The 19,286-nt window shown below is 39.8% G+C and overlaps 1 protein-coding gene across 6 annotated transcripts in view; it reads right to left on the bottom strand.

Annotated features, from left to right (window-relative positions):
- Positions 1–19,286, bottom strand: part of Acaca (acetyl-CoA carboxylase alpha) — a 273,401-nt gene that overhangs the window by 180,600 nt on the left and 73,515 nt on the right. For all 6 annotated transcript variants that reach the window (XM_036195670.1, XM_036195671.1, XM_036195674.1 and 3 more), the window contains 3 exons: positions 8,820–8,952; positions 6,950–7,088; positions 1,744–1,853 (listed from right to left, as the gene is read on the bottom strand). In XM_036195670.1, the coding sequence (XP_036051563.1) occupies positions 1,744–1,853; positions 6,950–7,088; positions 8,820–8,952 (382 nt within the window). The remainder of the gene's footprint in view (positions 1–1,743; positions 1,854–6,949; positions 7,089–8,819; positions 8,953–19,286) is intronic.

Genomic DNA, 19,286 nt, shown 5'->3' with positions numbered 1-19,286 from the left:
CTTGACTGCTGGCAAACCTTCCACAGAATAACAATAAACAGTTGATTATGGCAAAAGCCCTCAAGAACACAAAACCAAGTGGAATCAGAAAGATTTACTCAGTCTTGCTCTTTAGGAAATGCAACTGACAGCACTTCAGGTAGGCTCTCTAGAGCTTTCTAAAGAAAGCCTGAAAACTGGGCATGGCGGTGCAATCCTTTAATCCCAGCACTCTTGAGGCAGAGGCAGGTGGATCTCTGAGTTCAAGGCCAGCCTGGTCCACAGAGTGAGTTCAGGACAGCCAGAGCTACACAGAGAAACCCTGTCTCAAATAAAAAGTAAGAAAGAAAAGGATGGAAAGGAGGAAGGGAGGTGGGAGAGTGCGGGAGGGAGGGAGGGAGGGAGGGAGGGAGGGAGGGAGGAAGGAAGGAAGGAAGGAAGGAAGGAAGGAAGGAAGGAAGGAAGGAAAAGAAACCTTGACTATCTTCACATTCTGGCCACTCAACTCAGCCTTCATATCTAGTGGTGACATGGTCACTTAAGTCTAACAGTGGTTCTCAACCTGTCCATCACAACCCCTTTTGGATCAAAAGACCCTTTCACAGGGGTCACCTAAGACCACTGGAAAACATAAAGATTTACATTACAATTCATAACTGTAGCAAAATTAGAGTTATGAGGTAGCAACAAAAATTATTTTATGGTTGGGGATCACCATAACATGAGGGACTGTATTAAAGGGTCACAGCATTAGGAAGGTTGAGAACCACTGGTCTAGAGGATATATTTTTTTTCTCCTCATTGGGCTTTAAGATATTCATTCACTAAAGGGACTGGAGAGATGGCTCAGGGGTTAAGAGTGCTGCCTACTTTTCCAGAGGTCCTGAATGCAATTCCCAGCCACCATGTCCATCTATAATAAGATTTGGTGCCCTCTTCTGGCATGCAGACATTGCTACATACAGAACACTATACATGAGGTAAGTAAATTTTTTTAAAGAAAAGAAAGAAAAAAATTTACTATAAACTTCACAACACAATGTGAAAGAAAGAAATAATCTAAAACAGCACCATATGAATTCATATATTCTGCAGGAAATAGTCTTATACTTACTTGGGATGGATTGGAAGTGAGATGCACAGAATAGGAAAAAGATCTGTAAGATCTTTCCAAACATTCTTTTTCTATTATGTTTATTTTTAACTATGCCTTCATTTCCATGTCTTCTTTTCTTACCTGTTTTAATTATTTCATATAAAGACATTTAAGAATTTTCAAGGGCTAGAGAGATGTCTCAGTAGTTAAACAACACTGGCTGCTTTTCTAGAGAACCCGGGTTCAATTCCCAGCAACCACATGACAGCTCACAACAGTCTGTAACTCCAGTTCCAGGAGACACAGGCAAGCAAAACACCAGTGAACATAAAATAAAAATATATCATTAAAAAAAAAAAAAGGTTTAAAAAAAAAAAAAGAATTTTCAGGGTTGAAGAGATGGCTCAGAGGTTAAGAGTATGAACTGCTCTTCCAGAGGTCCTGAGTTCAATTCCCAGCAACCACATGGTGGCTCACAACCATATGTAATGAGATCTGGTGCCCTCTTCTGACCTGTAGTCATACATGCTGTATACAAAATAAACAAATAAATCTTTAAAAAAAAAAAAGAATTTTCCAAAAAGAGACTTTACATTAAGTTCTCTGGGTATGAGTTCTACACTTTTGACTAAGTGTAATGGGTGGATTTATTCCTCAAAGACTCTTACTTGTACAGGGATCCTTTTAGCAATATCCAGAATTAATTCCACATTTGCATAATTGTTGTTGTTTGGTCCTCCAGGTACCGGAACATAGTGATCTGCCATTTTAATGTATTCTGAAAAACATAAACAAATTTATGAGGAAAACATAATTTTTCTTCTAAATTTTTATAACAAAACAAAACTATGGTAAGGACAGACTATCCTCAGTAACCACAAAATACATGGCATTAATGTGCTCATTTCCACCCCACTTCATTGGAGGTTCTGATTTTAAACCCCATATTTAGGAATCACCTGAAGCAGTTCACTATAAAGTTAGTTTTTGCTTGTTGTCTAAAGGAGGGAAGCATGGTGATTACAGAGTTAGACAACACATTCAGGAAGTAATAATACTATTTTTACAAAGTTGAGTTCAGGGGGGTATGGTGACACACAGCTGCAACTCCAGTATTCACAAAGTGGAGGAAAGAAAATGCCAAGTTCACCATCAGCCTGGGCTACAGAGTAATACCTTGCCTCAAATGTTTAAAATGAGTCAAAATCATCCATTGTCATCTCAGAGATAACTAGCTCATGCTCTAGCACCTCTGTAACCTCATATAACAATAACCTGGTGGTCCTCAACCTTCCTAATGCTGTGACCCTCTAATATAGTTCCTCATGTTGTGGTGACCCCCCAACCATAAAATTATTTCATTGCTACTTCATAACTAATTTTGTTACTGCTATGAATCATAAAGCAGGTATCTGATATGTGACCCCCAGAGGGGTCATGACCCACAGGTTGAGAACTGCTGCAATACACTGTAGTCAGTTTAAAAACACATTGTGGCTCTCTTCCACATTCTGATGAGCTATAATCTTACATAATATAATTTTTAAATGAATACTTAATATTTCAGTAGTCTATAATTCACTTATCTTTTTTTTTTTTTGGTTTTTGAGACAAGGTTTCTCTGTGTAGCTTTGCGCCTTCCCTGGAACTCACTTGGTAGCCCAGGCTGGCCTCGAACTCACAGAGATCCACCTGCCTCTGCCTCCTGAGTGCTGGGATTAAAGGTGTGCGCCACCATCGCCCAGCTAATTCACTTATCATATTGATGGAAATATAAGAGTACTTAAAATTTGGAAATGATTAAGATAATATATATCCTAGGGGCTGGAGTAATGGCTCAACAGTTAAGACCATTTGCTTTTCCTACAGAGGACCTGGGTTCAAGTTCCATCACTACATGGCAGCTCATAACCATCTGTAACTCTAGTTCCTGGGTACCCAATGCCCTCTTCTGGTCTCTATGGACACCAGGTATACTTACATGCATGTCAGCAAAACACTCATACACATAAAGTAAAATGAATCTTTTTTTTTTTTTTTTGAGCTCAGGATCGAACCCAGGGCCTTGCGCTGAGCTAAATCACCAACCCCAAGTAAAATGAATCTTAAAAATAATAAGTATTACATATCCTTATATCAATGTACAATTGTATCTCTGACATCTGTTCCTACGAGTAAAACTATTAAGTCAAAGGATATTCTCATTAGCAATATGAGTGACTAAAAAGGCTCGAGGGGTATAGGCACTTGCTGTGAAACCTTACACCTTGAGTTGGATCTCTCTCTCTCTCTCTCTCTCTCTCTCACATACACACACACACACACCATATACTCCTCCACCCCAACACATGCACACAGGCATGCACACACAGATGCATACACCATAAATAAATAGGATAGAAGTGAACTGCTTATACTTCCACCTGTACTATATATCTCTTTCAATTGTGACACTATCTACCACTGTTTTGATTTGCATTTCTCTGGTTATCACTGACACAGAATCTCTGTTCACATGCTTATTACTCTTTTTATATCTTCTCCTTTTTCCTTTTAAGTTTATTTTATTTTATGGATTGGTGTTTGAGATGGGAGTTTTCCTAAGCTTGAGTTCCTAGGATCAAGCAAACTTCTTACGTCAGCCTTGAGTACCTGGGACTACAGCCTGTGTCACCACACTTGCCTTATGTCTTCTTTTATGGACTACTTATTCATAATCTCCACACATTTTGTATGGAGGCATGTTTTCCTCTTATATTACAGGCAGAAACTGATGCCAGTGCTTTCCCATATTATTATCTTTCTTAAACATATTAAAATTAAGCTGCAAAATAGTAATTAAAATTTTTTTGAGGTTTTGTTGTATTAGCTGTAAGTAAGTGTGTGGGTGCTTTGCCTGTATCTATGACTGTGCACTATGTGTGTGCAATGCCCTTAGAGGCCAAAGGAGTGTTGGATCCTCTAGAACTTGAGTTACAGACAGTTGTTAGCTGCCAGGTGGATGCTGGGAATCAAACCCAATTATCTAGAAGAGGTGGGCCATCTTTCTAGCCCCCCAAAACAACATTATTTATGTATTCAAATCTATGTAACTTTTCCACTATGGCCTAATCTTTTCTATACATTAGTAGCTCTAGAAAGAGAAAAAGTTGTTCAGCTATATCATATACAACACACAGAGACAGAGACACACACACACACAGAGTAAGAAAGACTTCAAAAATATTATAGATATCAGCTAACAAGATTTCAAAGTTCTGTACAAGTCAACTTTCAATTATTGTCATTAAGGACAATAAAGAAGGTAGGAGATATGACTTAATTGGCTGAATGTTGGCCTAGCCTAGCAGCATGAAGACTTTAGGCTAGGTCCTAAGCAGCACAAAAATAAGGCATAGTAGCTCATGTCTATAATGCCAGCACTTGGGAGGCAGAGAAACAGAAGTTCAGAATCATCTTCATCTACATAGCAAGTGTGAGGCCAGCCTGGATCCATGAATCTCTGTCTCTAAGAAAACAGTAAAGAAAAAGAGGAACTGGTTGACATAGGCACACAAGACAGGTGTAACCCAGACCCCACTGAAATGTTCTGATACATATAAGATGGCTCAAAGGGATGATGGTGCCAATAATGAGGCTTGTCTTAGACGTGATATCAGACTTGAAGATACCAAATGGATGTCTGTTGTTCCAATATAGCACCGGCATATCCTACATACGGATTAGCATCCTGGGTATGAAAAATAAGAATATGAGCTGAACTTTTTTTTTTTTTTTTTTCCAAGACAGGATTTCTCTGTGTAGCTTTGGAACCTGTCCTGGAACTCATTCTGTAGCCCCAGCTGGACTTGAACTCACAGGGAGGGATCTGCCTGCCTCTGCCTCCCGAGTGTTTGGATTAAAGGTGTGTGCTACCATGCCTGGCGAGCTGAACTTATTCTTAAGAGATGTGGGGTACCAGCAAGTGAGAGGCAGATTTCCCTTAAATAGTTCCTAATGTAAATTGTTAGAAGAAATTGCCAGAAGTCCTCCAGTACAAAACTTTGAAGTTTGGACTGGAGAGATGGCTCAGTGGTTAAGAGCACTGGCTGCTCTTGCAGAAGACCCAGGTTTGATTTCCAGCACCCACATGGTGGCTCACAACCTCTTTTAACTCTAGTTCCAGGGGATCTGACACAATCTTCTGGTCTCTGCTAGCACTGAACTCACATGCATATCCCCCCAATACAGGCACACAGATAATTACAAAATAATAAAAATAAATGTAAAAAAAACCCAAAAAAAACAAAAAAACCTTTGCAGCTGTCTCGGGTGTGTGTCTTTAACTAAAGAAGAGATAAAATAACAATGGTCTGACAGCGTAACTGGATTAAACATCCTTCTTTAAGAAAAGGTTTTCAGAAATCTTGAACTTGAGTGACCTCAATGGACAGTGAAGGAATCACATGTAAAATCCCTTAAATAAAAGTTTGAGTTTACAATTCAAAAAGAGAGAAAGAAGAAAGTCTTAGGAGGCAAAAAAAAGAAGAAAACAAACAAAAAAATTAAAACAAAACTCATTTTAACCTTATGACCTTTATTTTTCCATCAATTCTACTTCCTGTAACTACAACCAGTAGCACTATTCTAGAATATATTCTCTATTAATTAAGAAAACACTCATTGGGTGACAGTGGCTTATGCCTTTAACTCCAGCACTTGGGAGACAGAGGCAGACAGATCTCAGAGTTTGAGGCCCCCTGGTCTACAGAGCAAGGTCCAGGACAGCCAGGGCTACAGAGAAGAACCCTGTCTTGAAAAAAAGAAAAACAAGAAAGAAAGAAAAAGAAAACATTCCTCAAACTACAAAAACTCTCATCAGTTGGGTCACATATGAGACTAACCCAGTGGCTAACTGTGGACACTGGGGAAGAGAGGGAATGAGACATTTGTTTCTGTGTTATTTCCCCCACAAGCAGCATTATGAGTTAGAATCTGGGGCCCTAGGATGTTTGGACACTTTGTCCATCTATGGTCCTGATGCCTGCTGCCTCCTCCTCCATCCTGCACCTTCTCTAATACACTTACGGTTTCTCCTAGATTTAAAACCCTTTGACTCCCTCCCCTCAGACTGTACACATTCCTAATGTTGTTTCTTTCTGACAGAGTGATAAGTGTGGTGTTTCCTTGTAGTCACAGGAGGCTAAGGAAGCAGAATCACTTGAGCTCAGGAGCTCAAAGCCAACCCAGAAAATCACAAGATTGTCTCATTTAAAAAAAAAAAAAAAAACAGTTGAAAAATTAAAAATCCTCCTTCAAGCTTTCTGTAGCTGCTTTTTCTTCTTCCCTTGCCATAAAAGATTCTTAAATATTAATCTACACTGGCTCCAAATCATTTCCCACACCTTATACTAATTTTCATACTCTTATATTATCCCACTGAAATTATTCTCCATATTTACCAATGGCCCAACAATTTCCTAATTGTTAGATGGGCTTCAGATCTTCCTGGTCTTGTTTATTTGTTAGACTGTTGACACATCTGACCTTTCCAGTTCTTTTTCTCATAGCACTAAAACTCAAATTCAAAGCCTCATGGATGCTACCAAGGCATACACCTCATTGCCAAAATACTTGTGTTAAATTTCCAGCTACTTACCTCAGACCATAGGGACCTCTCTGGTAGTTAACTACAGTACAGGCACTTTTGTATGTCTAGTATTGATATATTTTATTATTTGTTTTTATTACTGACATCTTTTTAAAGGAGAAATCTTTGCATAGGATTTCACTGGCAATCTTGGGCTTGGGAATCTCCCTAAGGTAACATTCTCCTACTTACGGCCAGTCTACTCAATGTTTTATATCTAAAGTGACATAAAGCTAGTAACTCACCTGCATTGGCTTTAAGGTCTTCAGGTGTAACCATGACAACAAATCGGATTGCACGTTCATTTCGAAACATTTCATAAGACCACCGACGAATAGATCTCATGCATTTCACTGCTGCAATACCATTATTGGCAATAAGAACCTGGGAGGAAGGGATATGATATGGAAAATGGAAGAAAAGGTAGCAAAGAAAGGCAGTGATAGAAAAATAAAGATTTTTACAAATCTCCCTTTGTCTGAAAAAGAATTTCAAGCAAGAACTGTTGCTAGTCCAAGCTGCTGAGACACAACTCTTGCAAGATCAAGCAATATTTTTAAATGTTTGCTAAATATTTGCTAAGCAAATACTTCAACATGTGCTAGCCAAAACTAATTCCTTTCTAACCTCATTTCTTGAAAAAAATTTAAAAAGCATAAGTACTCATATTGTTTGTAAACTATTCTATCATAACTATTACTAAGATACATGACATATATCCAATAAGGAATGGGGGAAGGTCACACTGTGTGGTGTTATACACTATTCTCTATTGTAATAAGACACTTGGTATCAATTGCTGTTCTCCCATATGCTGAACCCCAGTGCTTAAGAATGAAAGAAACTGGGGCTACAGGGATGGCTCAAGGGTTAAGAGCACTGGCTGTTCTTCCAGAGGTCCTGAGTTCAATGCCCAGCAACCACATAGTAGCTCACCACCATCTGTAATGACATCTGGTGCCCTCATCTGGCCTGTAGGAATACATACAGGCAGAACACTGCATATGTAATAAATAAATCTTTTAAAAAAAAAAAAGAAAGAAAGAAAGAAACTGCTTGGCTTCATGTTCATAAGATCAGAAGAAACAAATAATCCTGAGAAACTTCTGCATATAAGCCTTATATTTCCTTACATATAACTTGAAATCATAACCCTGAAAATATTAACCTATAATAGATACATAATCTACATTTATTGGAAGACAAATATAAGACACTGATAAAGCAATACTTTTACAAGAGGGAATACTGGTCCTTATTGTTTGGTCTTTTAATTATTATAAACTATTTCAACCAAGATATCCTCCCAGCTCTGACAAGTTTTAGGTAACAATGACACAGGATTGAGTTAGTTGGTTTTCTTGGGGGGGAGGGGAGCATGCAGACAACCCAAAGAATTTCATTACATAAGTTAGGTTGGCCACAATCCCTTGATCTGTCTATGTCCACCTCCCAAGTGCTTCAACCTACCTTACATTTCTAAGTATTTCATGTAGCCTGTTTCCTCTAAACATCTTGAATATCTGGTAGAAACCAGTAAGCACTCAGTCTATTTAAGTCTTGTCTTCTGAAACTCTCTCTACTTCTCTAAACCCAGTACTATCACATTTATCCCCCACCCCACCTGACACTATACAAGGTTACCAATTATTCCTTACCCCCTCCCCTCCTCCCTGCCAGGCTAGTGTAGCTCTGCCTGCAAAACCACAAAATCTGCTGGGCAGTGGTGGCCCACACCTTTAATCCCAGCACTCCTGAGGCAGAGGCAGGTGGATCTCTGAGTTGGAGGCCAACCTGGTCTACAGAGTAAGTTCTGGGACAGCCAGGGCTAGACAAAGAAACCCTGTCTTGAAATAAACAAACAAACCCACAAGATCTTTCAAAAAGAACATTAGAAGCAGAGTTCCAACTCCTTATCAACTATGACCAAATTGCCATCATATAAACAGTGAAATTATGTATTAATAGCATGCTAGGCAGACAGAAAGGACAACCCTGAATAAAAAGGCAAAGTCTGTAAAAACCTAAATACCATTCTGAACAAACCAAAACATCAAATCTAGGCATTAAACCTCACATACTTTAGGCAAAATTGTTTAGTAAGTTGCAACTTACCTTCTCAATCACTTTATTTCCCCCAAAACGAGTAACAAATTCTGCTGGAGAAGCCACAGTGAAATCTCGTTGTGAGTCTATTTTCTTTCTATCTCGACCTTGTTTTACTAGATGTAAGCCAGACATGCTGGATCTATAAAAACAGAGAATCCAAGAGAAACTTTACATAGGATTTCCTCACAACACTCATGTCTTCTGAAAACCTCCCTTCTCACTACCATGCCACAACAGAACTCCCCCAGGACCCCTGTTGAGTCTATATGCTGGTAGATCACAGGAAATGAAACCGTCCTCAGGGGATGTGATGGATCAAGCCTGTCATCCCAGCACTGCGAGGCTGTGACAGGAGGACTGCCGAGAGCTCCATGCTGATAAGGGCTAAAGAGTGAGACTTTGTCTTGAGAACATGAAAACAAGGGGCTGGAGAGGTGACTGAGTACTCTAGCAGAGGACTTGAATTTAGTTCCCAGCACCTGTATGGTGGCTAATGCAGTTCCAGGGGATTGGACACATTCCTCTGACCTCAGTAGACACCAGACACACATGTGGTGCACAGACATACATGCATTCATAAAATTCATATACATAAAATAAATAAACTTAAAGAGGGGGCAGAAATGCTGGAGATTTAGTTCAGTTGTAGAGAGAACACTTGTCTAGAAAGCACAAGGCCCTGGGTTCAATCACTATCATGAAAACGGGTGGAAGATACTCACTCCATAAAAAAAGAAAAACAAAAATTGGACTGGAGAATTCAGTGGCTAAGAACAGATACTGCTCTTGCAGAGGACCACAGTTCAGTTCATCATACCCCTGTCAGGCAGCTCACAACTGACCGTATCACCAGATCCAAGGCACTGGACAATTAAGCAGAGGGGTTATGTAGGTGGAGGAGGATGGAAGGAAGGATTGAAGAGGTCATAGAGCTAGACGTAGGTTGCTGCTAAGGGCCTGTCTTATTTCGTGTGGACAAGTTCTTAAATTCTTTTTAGATTATTTTTAACCAAGCAAGATGACTCAATAGGCTGAAGTGTTTGCCCTGCATATCTGAAGCAGAGGGAGAAAGAACTCTGATTTGGAGGGCAGCCTGGTCTACAGAGTGAGTTCCAGGACAGCCAGGGCTACACAGAGAAACCCTGTCTTCAAACAAAAACAAAAACAAATTCTATATATCTGAAGTAAGAGAGAAACAGACACTAATATTCTAACATCCTGTTGTCTAGAGAAAGAATGACAGATAGCAAGGCTTGGGAGAAGAAAAAGAGAAACATCATGAAAATAAAAAAATTGAGAGGTCAGGTGTGGTAGTAACAGCTTTTAATCCCAGCACTCAGGAAGCAGCAGCAGCAGCAGCAGCAGCAGCAGCAGCAGCAGCAGCAGGATCTCTGTGTTCAAGACTATCCTGGCCTACAGATCAAGTTGCAGGGCAGCCAGAGCTATATACAGTGAGACCCTGTCTCAGAATAAAATAAAATAAAAATATAAAGATTAAGAGCCACATTCTTTGGTTTCCTTGTTTCAAATTTTACAGTAGCATTTTCCATCCTTGGTTCCAGTTTTAAATGTGAAACTTACTTTCTTTGTCCCTTGAAACTGCATGTCTTCTAAAGGAGTGGTACCAAAATCTTACATTTTTTTCTAATAGTGATTTTTCTATGTACCTATATAGTTTTACAGATTTGAAAAAAGAAAACCAATGAGCTGGGTGGTGGTGGCGGTGGCGCACGCCTTTAATCCCAGCACTCGGGAGGCAGAGGCAGATCTTTGTGAGCTGAGGCCAGCCTGGGCTACCAAGTGAGTTCCAGGAAAGGTGCAAAGCTACACAGAGAAACCCTGTCTTGAAAAAAAAAAAAAAAAAGAAAGAAAGAAAAAGAAAACCAATCATTCTTCCCTCAGTGTATCTATAAAAGTCAGTGGGTAAGCTCTCTCCTTCCCCTTTGTAATGATTTAAAATGGCTGTATTCATTCCTTTGCTTGAAACAAGGCCTTACTATGTAGCTCAGGCTAGCCTAGATTTCACCATGTAGCCCTACAGCTTCCTGCCTCAAACTCCCTTGTGCTGGTATTACCCAGGCTTGGCTAAGATGGCTCTTCTTAACTTACAGAACTATTAACAACAGGAGGATGACAATAAGGGACATTCAGAGACTAACTAGTGGCTACTTCGGTAGATCTAATGATAAAGCCACAACAAAAGCCATATATATATAAAATCACTACTGGCCCTCAGAATATGCTAATATGTCAAAGCACTCTCTGAGGTAACCTTTCAAACTACTCAATTTACTAAAAGTTTCTTCATTCTTTTCTTTTTCTTTCTTTCTTTTTTTTTTTTCAGACAGGGTTTCTCTGTGTAATAGTCCTGGCTGTCCTGGAACTCACTTTGTAGACCAGGCTAGTTTCGAACTCACAGAGATCCACCTGCCTCTGCCCCCTCTCCCCTAGTGCTGGGATTAAAGGCGCGCACCAACACTACCCAGCTAAAGTTTCTTCATTCTTAAAAAAAAAAAAAAAAAAGCCTGCAGTGGCATCCTAGTGCTTCCCTCTTCCAGTATATTCAATAAAGAATTGAGGGGGAGGGACGGAGGGACAACACACACACACACACACACACACACACACACACACACACACACACAAAAATTCTCCTTTTCTGTTAATATGCTTAGTTAACCTGCACTGGTATTGGAACTTTAAGAGGGTAAAGAAAATGAGCCCTCAGAATAGAACGACTTGTCTAAGTTTTCAAAGGTAGTTTAAAACATAAACTTTCCTATGGCTACTTTCAGTGTTTTTCCAATTATATCATGAAACATCTATGGTAACATTAACAGTCCGGAAACAATGCCAGGCACACTGTTCTTCAAAAACAAAAACCTTTCCTTCTTTTTCTGCAATTGTACTGATCATATATTAATTTCTTTCAAGTTCCACATCCACGACACTTACCAGTACACCACATTGGTCAGTAACATGGATGAATTTCACAAGCATCAGTCTCAAGGGAATCTCAAAAAACTGCACTGTAACTCCACATAAATGACACTCTGATACAAGGATAATCCATTTGCAGTACAAAAAGCTCAGCAGTGTCCTGGTGGGGAAATGCTTTCAAAGGCTTGTGAGGAGGATGTAGATATTCTGCATGTTAATCTTGACTGAGATGATCATTACACAAGTACCTACCTGTATCAAACCACAAGTACTATCATTTTTAAAGGGTACATTTTACTGTAGGTAAACTGTATCTCTACAAACCTGACTTCAAAAAAACTGAAACAAACCTGGGTGTGGTAGTGCACACCGTTAATCCCAAACTCTGGGAGGCAGAGGCAAGCAAACCTCTGTGAGTTCAAGGCCAGCCTGGACTACAAAAGAGTTTCAAGTCAGCCAGGGCTGTTACACAAAGAAATTCTGACAATTTTGAGAGGCAAACAGAGGCAGAGTGAAGCTAAAAGCAGAATTGACTAGGGAGCTATATGAGAACAGCAAGAGGACGCTCTCAGACACTTGGAACCCTTCCATTTCCTCCTCCAGTTCAATAATTATCCTCTTTTTCTTTTATTTTTCATATATTTTTAAGAATTTATTTAACTTTATTTTATGTGCATTGGTGTGAAGGTATCAGGTCCCCTGGAACTGGAATTACAGACAGTAGTGAGCTCTCATAAGGGTGCTTGGAATTGAACTCAGGACCTCAGAGGAACAGCCAATGTTCCTAACCACTGAGCCATCTCTCCTACCCCCAGTACTGAGCTTTTTATTACTTCACTTTAATGAATGCCTTTAATGCCAGCACTTGTGAGCCAGAGGCAGGCAGATCTCTGAGTTCAAGACCAGCCTGGTCTAGACAGCTAGTTCCAGGATGGCCAGAGCTACACATAGATACCCTGTCTTAGGATAATAATAATCATCATTATCATATTATTATTATTATTCAGTGTCTAATAATTACCCTTTCCACACCAGCAGTTAACTTTTACTGGACTTTACCCTCTGAGATGGTGGACAACAGAGGCTCAGACACCACAGCAATGACTGTAACAGCACAGGAGAAACAGCAGTGCACCCAGGCACAGGGAACAGCACAGCACCAGGTGAAAACAAATGGATCAAACAAGCATGAAAATAAACCACTTCTCACCCACTTTCCCAGGAAGCTGTTAGAGAATACAAACCTAGACAAAACAAAAGCAAAAACGATAAGGTGACAGAGTGTCACATGGAAGAATCCCCAAGATGACAGTTAAAACTAGAGGCTAGGAGGCTGGAGAAATGGCTCAGAGGTTCGGAGCACTGACTCATCTTCCAGAGGTCCTGAGTTCAATTCATAGCAACCACATAATAGCTCACAACCATCTAAATGAGATCTGATGCCCTCTTCTGGTGTGCAGATATACATGCAGACAGAACACTGTATACATAATTAATAAATTAATTAATTAAAAAAAAAAAAAAACTAGAGGATAAATTGTTCCAGGAATGGTAACCACTACAGAATTTTAAATGGGGTTTTTCAGCAAGACTATTTTCAACAGGATGCTACACACTACAAAGAGCCTTCCTCCTTTACAATAGCTGAAGGCACTAAATTTTTGAAATGTCAGCCAAATCCAGTGAGCAACCAGGCACTGACTGAGTTCACTTCGTGGACTACTAGCAGTACTACAAGGCACAAGACCACTGCTTTTTAACAGAGCTACAATAGCACATCATTTCACCTATCTTTTATCTAAATTCTGCAGGCACAATAAGGGTTTAGATATTCAGTGCTTGTACACTGTAAAAATTTGTCACCAAAATGTTTAATAAAATGCTGATTGGCCAGTAGCCAGGCAGGAAGTATGGGTAGGGCAACCAAACTAAGGATGATGGGGGGAGTCAAGAGTTGCCAGCCAGACACAGAGGGAGTAGGAGATGAATGTACCATACTAATGAAGGTACTGCCACATGGCAGATCGTAAATAAGGAATATGGGTTAACTTAGAATGTAAGAGCTAGTTAATAAGCCTGAGCTATTGATCTACTGACCAAGCACTTATAATTTATATAAGCCTTTGTGTGGTAATTTGGGAAGCAGCGGCCAGGTATTTGGGAGTTGCTGGTGGGACAGAAACTTCTACTTACACAGGGGTCAGTTTTGTTTTGTTTTTGTTTTTGTTGTTTGTTTATTTTAATGAGACAGTGTTTCTCTTCCTGGAACTTAATTTGTAGATCATAGAAATCCACCTGCCTCTGCTTCTCAAGTGCTGGAATTAAAGGTGTGTGCCACCACTACCCAGCATTTCTTGAAAGAACAAAATCTGAAGCTGGAAAGGACTTAGTAGTTAAGAGCTCTTGTTGTTTTTACAGAGAACTTGGGTTCAGTTCCCAGCACTACAACCATTTCCAGGGAAACTGATGCCCTCTTCTGACTTTTACAGGTACCAGGTACGCACATGGTACACATATGTACATGCAGGGAAAACATTCATACATATACAATAAATAAATCTTTTAAAATGTTGAAAGGCCAAACAAAAACAAACACCAAAAAAATAGCCTTTATTTTCATATAGATTAAAAAATTATCTAATTGCTAAGTGGTGTTGGCAGTGACACACGCCTTTAGTCCTAGCACTCAAGAGGCAGAGCCAGGAGATCCAGGACAGGCACCAAAACTACACAGAGAAACCCTGTCTCAGAGAGAAAAAAAAAAAAAAAGAAAGAAAGAAAGAAAGTAATCACTTTCCTAGGGCTTGCTGTCAGTAATTTACCATTTTTAGTGGAATATGTTGCCCAAATACAGCACCTAAAACTTACTTATGAATTATGTAATTAATATAAGCCTCTGTGTGTTCATTTGGGTCTGAGTGGCTGTGGGACCATGAGGCCACAGGAGCCAGGTGGGCACAGAAAAACCTTCAGCAACAAATGGCGACAGAAAAGGGGAGATGATGGGTGATATCATACTGTACACTGCAAATGTGTGTTGCTCTGATTGGTTGATAAATAAAGCCATTTGGCCTATGGCAAGGCAGCTTAGAGGCAGGAGGGAAATTCAAAGAGAGAGACAGGAAGAAGGCAGGTGGAGACGCCAGTGAGCTGCCCAAAGTACAACATGTAATGGGACACAGGTAAAGCCATGGAACATGTGGAGATACATAGGTTAATAGTTATGGGCTAATTTAAGATAAGATAAGAGTTAGCTAGCAAAAGGCCTGAGCCATGGCCATACAGTTATAATTAATATAAGCCTCTGTGTGTTTACTTGGGGGACTCGAATGGGAGAGATTTGTCCCAACTGCCCGGGACACAGGAAATCTTCTGGCTACAAAGCTCCATGGCCCTTCCTGACTGCCAGGAACACCTGACAGGGAGGGCCCTGGGTAAAAAGAGGCAAAGCTTACCACAACAATTAAGCCAAGAAAATAATGGGGTCACAGAACGCAGACAGCACAACCAGTCAAAACAAATTTCATACTGATTATTATTCTCCAAGAGGGGAAATGTCAGGCAATGGGTAGAAGAGAATTCAAGCAGGAAGGAAATATGCCCTAACTAAGGAACTCTAAAAAAGTGAAAGGCATAATTCTAAATTTCAGGCCTAAATAGTAAAACCCAAAGACCATTCACCAAAATCTGATCATAAAGTATGGAGGTGGTATAAAAGAGACACAGAAAAGACATGAGTAACTCTTAGAAGGAAAGGGGGCCCAGACAATATTCTGGACAAGGAGGTCCAACTCTTTTTAAGCAGAGAAGAAAAGCCAAGCCAAAAACTAAGTGGGATGCATATGCACTTGAAAATTAAAATTGCCATAGAAATGTAAAGTAAGCAATAGTGTAATGCTGCACAGTAATGGTTTCCTGATTTGGCTTTGATTAAGTAGATGTTCATGATACTGCACACTTGTGGAGAGAGAAAAGGCAATCTATGGAACAACAGCCTTCTGAGACAAGCCCTCGGGATGGCCATAACACACTGGAATCAGCCTGACTTAAATCCTGCACAAGAAAAAGAAAGGTCTTGCCAAAATGATGAATAGTGAAAGCCTAATAACCTTCCAGAACCCTCCAAATCAGAAGTATACAATGGAGCACACGAAGAAGACACATGACCCAATCAGAAATATACAATGACCTGGAGCGCACACAGAAGACACATGATCAGATACAAGGTAAGCAAGTAAGATAAACATATCTTAAACTTTTTTGTTTTTTGAGACAGGGACTTTCTATGTAGTCCTAGCTGCCCAGAAGCTCCTTCCATCTGCCTCTCTCTGCCCCATCAGTGCTGGGATTAAAGTGTGCACATCCATGCCCAGCTTTCTTAATCTTAATATTCCAAGGTGATTAAGGTTGAAAAGCCTTCCAGGGCTACCTACCATGACCACCAGCCACAACAAAAAGTCCAAGTTCCAGGTTGTTCTCTATGTCATTGCATGATCCCTTCTCTACCACCTCGATGCTCAGCAATAATGGTCAAGCATACCATTGAATGAAACTGCCACGGAGGAGCCCGCTATCACTGAGCATCTTCGTGATCCAAGTGTCTCAGAGGCTGGGCAATAGTGGCACATGCCTTTAGTCCCAGCACTCAGGAGGCAGAGGCGCACAGATCTCTGTGAGTTCAAGGCCAGCCAGGTGTACAAGGCCAGTTCTAGAACAGCCAGGGCTACACACAGAAAAACTGTCTTGAAAAAGAAATAAAAAAGTGTCAAAAGAACTCATGTGTTAAAGGCTTGGATCTCCACATTTAAGGTAAAGAGTGATTGGATCATTAAGCTCTGCCTCAGTGAGTTTATCCACTCATAGGTTCAAAGCTTGCTGGCATTACTGGAAGATATGGAAACTTGGACATGAGGTCCCCCACCCTTCCTTTGTCTCAATCTGTTTCACAGCTGCCATGAGTTGAGCAGCTCTGATCCATCAGATCTCTGCCATGAAATCATATGCCTCAGGCCTAAAGTAATAGAACCAACTGACAACAAACTAAAACCCCTGTCAATATGAGCCACAATAAACCTCCATCCATCCTCTCTTTTTGGTTTTTCAAGACAGGGTTTTAGGCTGGAGAGAGAACTCAGCAGTTAAGAGCACCAACTGCTCTTCCAGAAGACCCAGGTTCAATTCTCAGCACCCACATGAAGCACATAACTGTCTAATTCCAGGACCCAACACCTTCACACAGACAAACATATACCAATAAAATAAAATAAAACACCAATAAAATAAAGATTAAAAAAAAAAGAGAGAGAGAGAGTTTCTCCATGTAGTCCTGGCTGTCCAGGAATTCACTATATAGAGCAGGCTGGCCCGAAATCACAGAGTGACTGCCTCTGCCTCCTGAGTGATGGGATTAAAGGTATGGGCCACCAACACCCAGCAATCTTTCTTCTCTTAAGCTGTTCTTCTCAAGTAGCTTGTCACAGAAATAAAAGGCCAACATATGTGTATATATATGACACTGCCAAATAATTCTCTATAAAGTAGTTTTATCAATTAATATTCCCACCAGTGGTATGACAATTTCCTGTGCTCTACATTTTTGCTGACACTTAATAATGGTGTTTTAATTTTAGCCTTTGTGGTAGTATGAGTTTAACTCAGCCGGGCAGTGGTGGTGCACACCTTTAACACCAGCACTTAGGAGGCAGAGGTAGGTGGATCTCTATGAGTTCGAGGCCAGCCTGGTCTACTGAGTGACCAGCCAAGGCTACATAGGGAAACAAAAAACAAACAAAAGAAGAATTTAACTCAGTAGGGTGTGGTGGTACAGACCTTTTACCCAGCAAGGCAGGTAGTTCTGAGTTTGAAGCTAGCCTGATCTACAGAAGGAGTTCCAGGACAGCCAGGGCTACACAGAGACCCCACCTCAGAAACCAAAAACCTAAAAAAATCAATTAATTAATTAAAAGTCAGGTGTACTCGTCATATGCCTGTAACCCCAGTGCTGGTGGGGTGGGGGATTGACACACTGAGTCTTGCTGATTGTCAGGTTTAAGAGACTTGTCTCAAAATAACAAGGCAGGGTAACAGAATGGGCTACTTCACATCTTCTACACATGCACAGATGGAAAAATACACCATTACACAATCATGTACATATACCACAAACATGTACACATATACACACAAATCACAATGAAAAAACTGAATAATAATAAAAATACATTTTTTATAAGGGATTTAAGAGGATCTAATAGCTGGATAGAGAAACAGATATATGATAAAACAAATATAGAAAAAATATTAGCGGTAGAATCTAGGAAGTGAGCATGTAAGTACTCTCTGAAGAACCCTCTCACTTGGCTGAGAGGCTTAATCTAATTAAATTTGCTAAATATGGCAATTCTAGAAATTCCAAACAAAGCTATGGAAAATTAGCATTAGGGGAAAGAAACTGAGCGAAAGATACCTAGGAATGCTATCTTTGTAACTTTTCTGTAAATATAAAATTTTTAAATGAAAAGACATTTAAAGTAAGGGTTTTTTGTTTGTTTGTTTGTTTTGTTTTTTTGAGACAGGGTTTCTCTGTGTATCCCTGGCTGTTCTGGAACTCACTCTGTAGGCCAGGTTGGCCTCGTAAAATTAAGTTTCAAAAATATTTTAATAACACAAGAAAGTGTTAATTAGAAAAACTGAACTGTGTAATTACCAGGACATTATTTTTAATGAAATGTATTGTTAAGCAGTAAAAAAAAATGAAAGAATACATTAAATAGTGATTATCACTGGATGGAACTATTTTAGATTTTTAGTTCCTTTTTATATTTGTCAGAATTCTAACTTTTCTATCATAAACATATTTTTTTAATAATTAAAAAATAAAAAACAAGGGCTCAGAAATTAAGAGCACTGATTGCTCTTCCAGGGAATTCCCAGTACCCACATGGCAGTTCACAACTGTCTGAAACTCCAGTTCCAGGGAATCTGACACCCTCACACAAACATATATGCAGGCAAAACACTAATGAATATAAAATAAAAATCAATTATTAATAAAACAATAAATGCAAACTTCACTTGAGAATTTATGCAATAGAAAGAAGGCAGGGGAGAAACTCATGAAATACAGAAGTATAACATCCGTGGAATAGAGCTTTACTTGTAACAATCATAAAACTTTATAAAATAAACTCCTGAGTCTGAAATACATACATGGTCACAGACAGCTCCTGTTTTCAGAATGGAAAGGAGGAAAGGGTAAGCGACAGGGAAAGAGACTATTACCCCCAGCAAGAGCACCAAGTTGCAGATCTCATAATGACCTTCTCTGTCTACTCACTACTATGGTACCATGGCAACTGGGAACCACAGAATATTAAGGAAAGAGCATTGAAAGAAAGTTTGGAAAGCTACTGGGGGAAGGAGGAAAACTTAGGCAAGCCAAATGAGAATTGCTAAGAGAAATATAAAGCACCCTCACAGGCTTCTATAAGTAAAGCATGATAGGAACTGCAACAAGAGCCAGTTCCATATTAC

Source organism: Onychomys torridus, chromosome 8 (assembly GCF_903995425.1).
Source record: "Onychomys torridus chromosome 8, mOncTor1.1, whole genome shotgun sequence".
Taxonomy (NCBI): Eukaryota; Metazoa; Chordata; class Mammalia; order Rodentia; family Cricetidae; genus Onychomys; species Onychomys torridus.
This window is presented reverse-complemented; position numbering and strand designations above follow the sequence as displayed.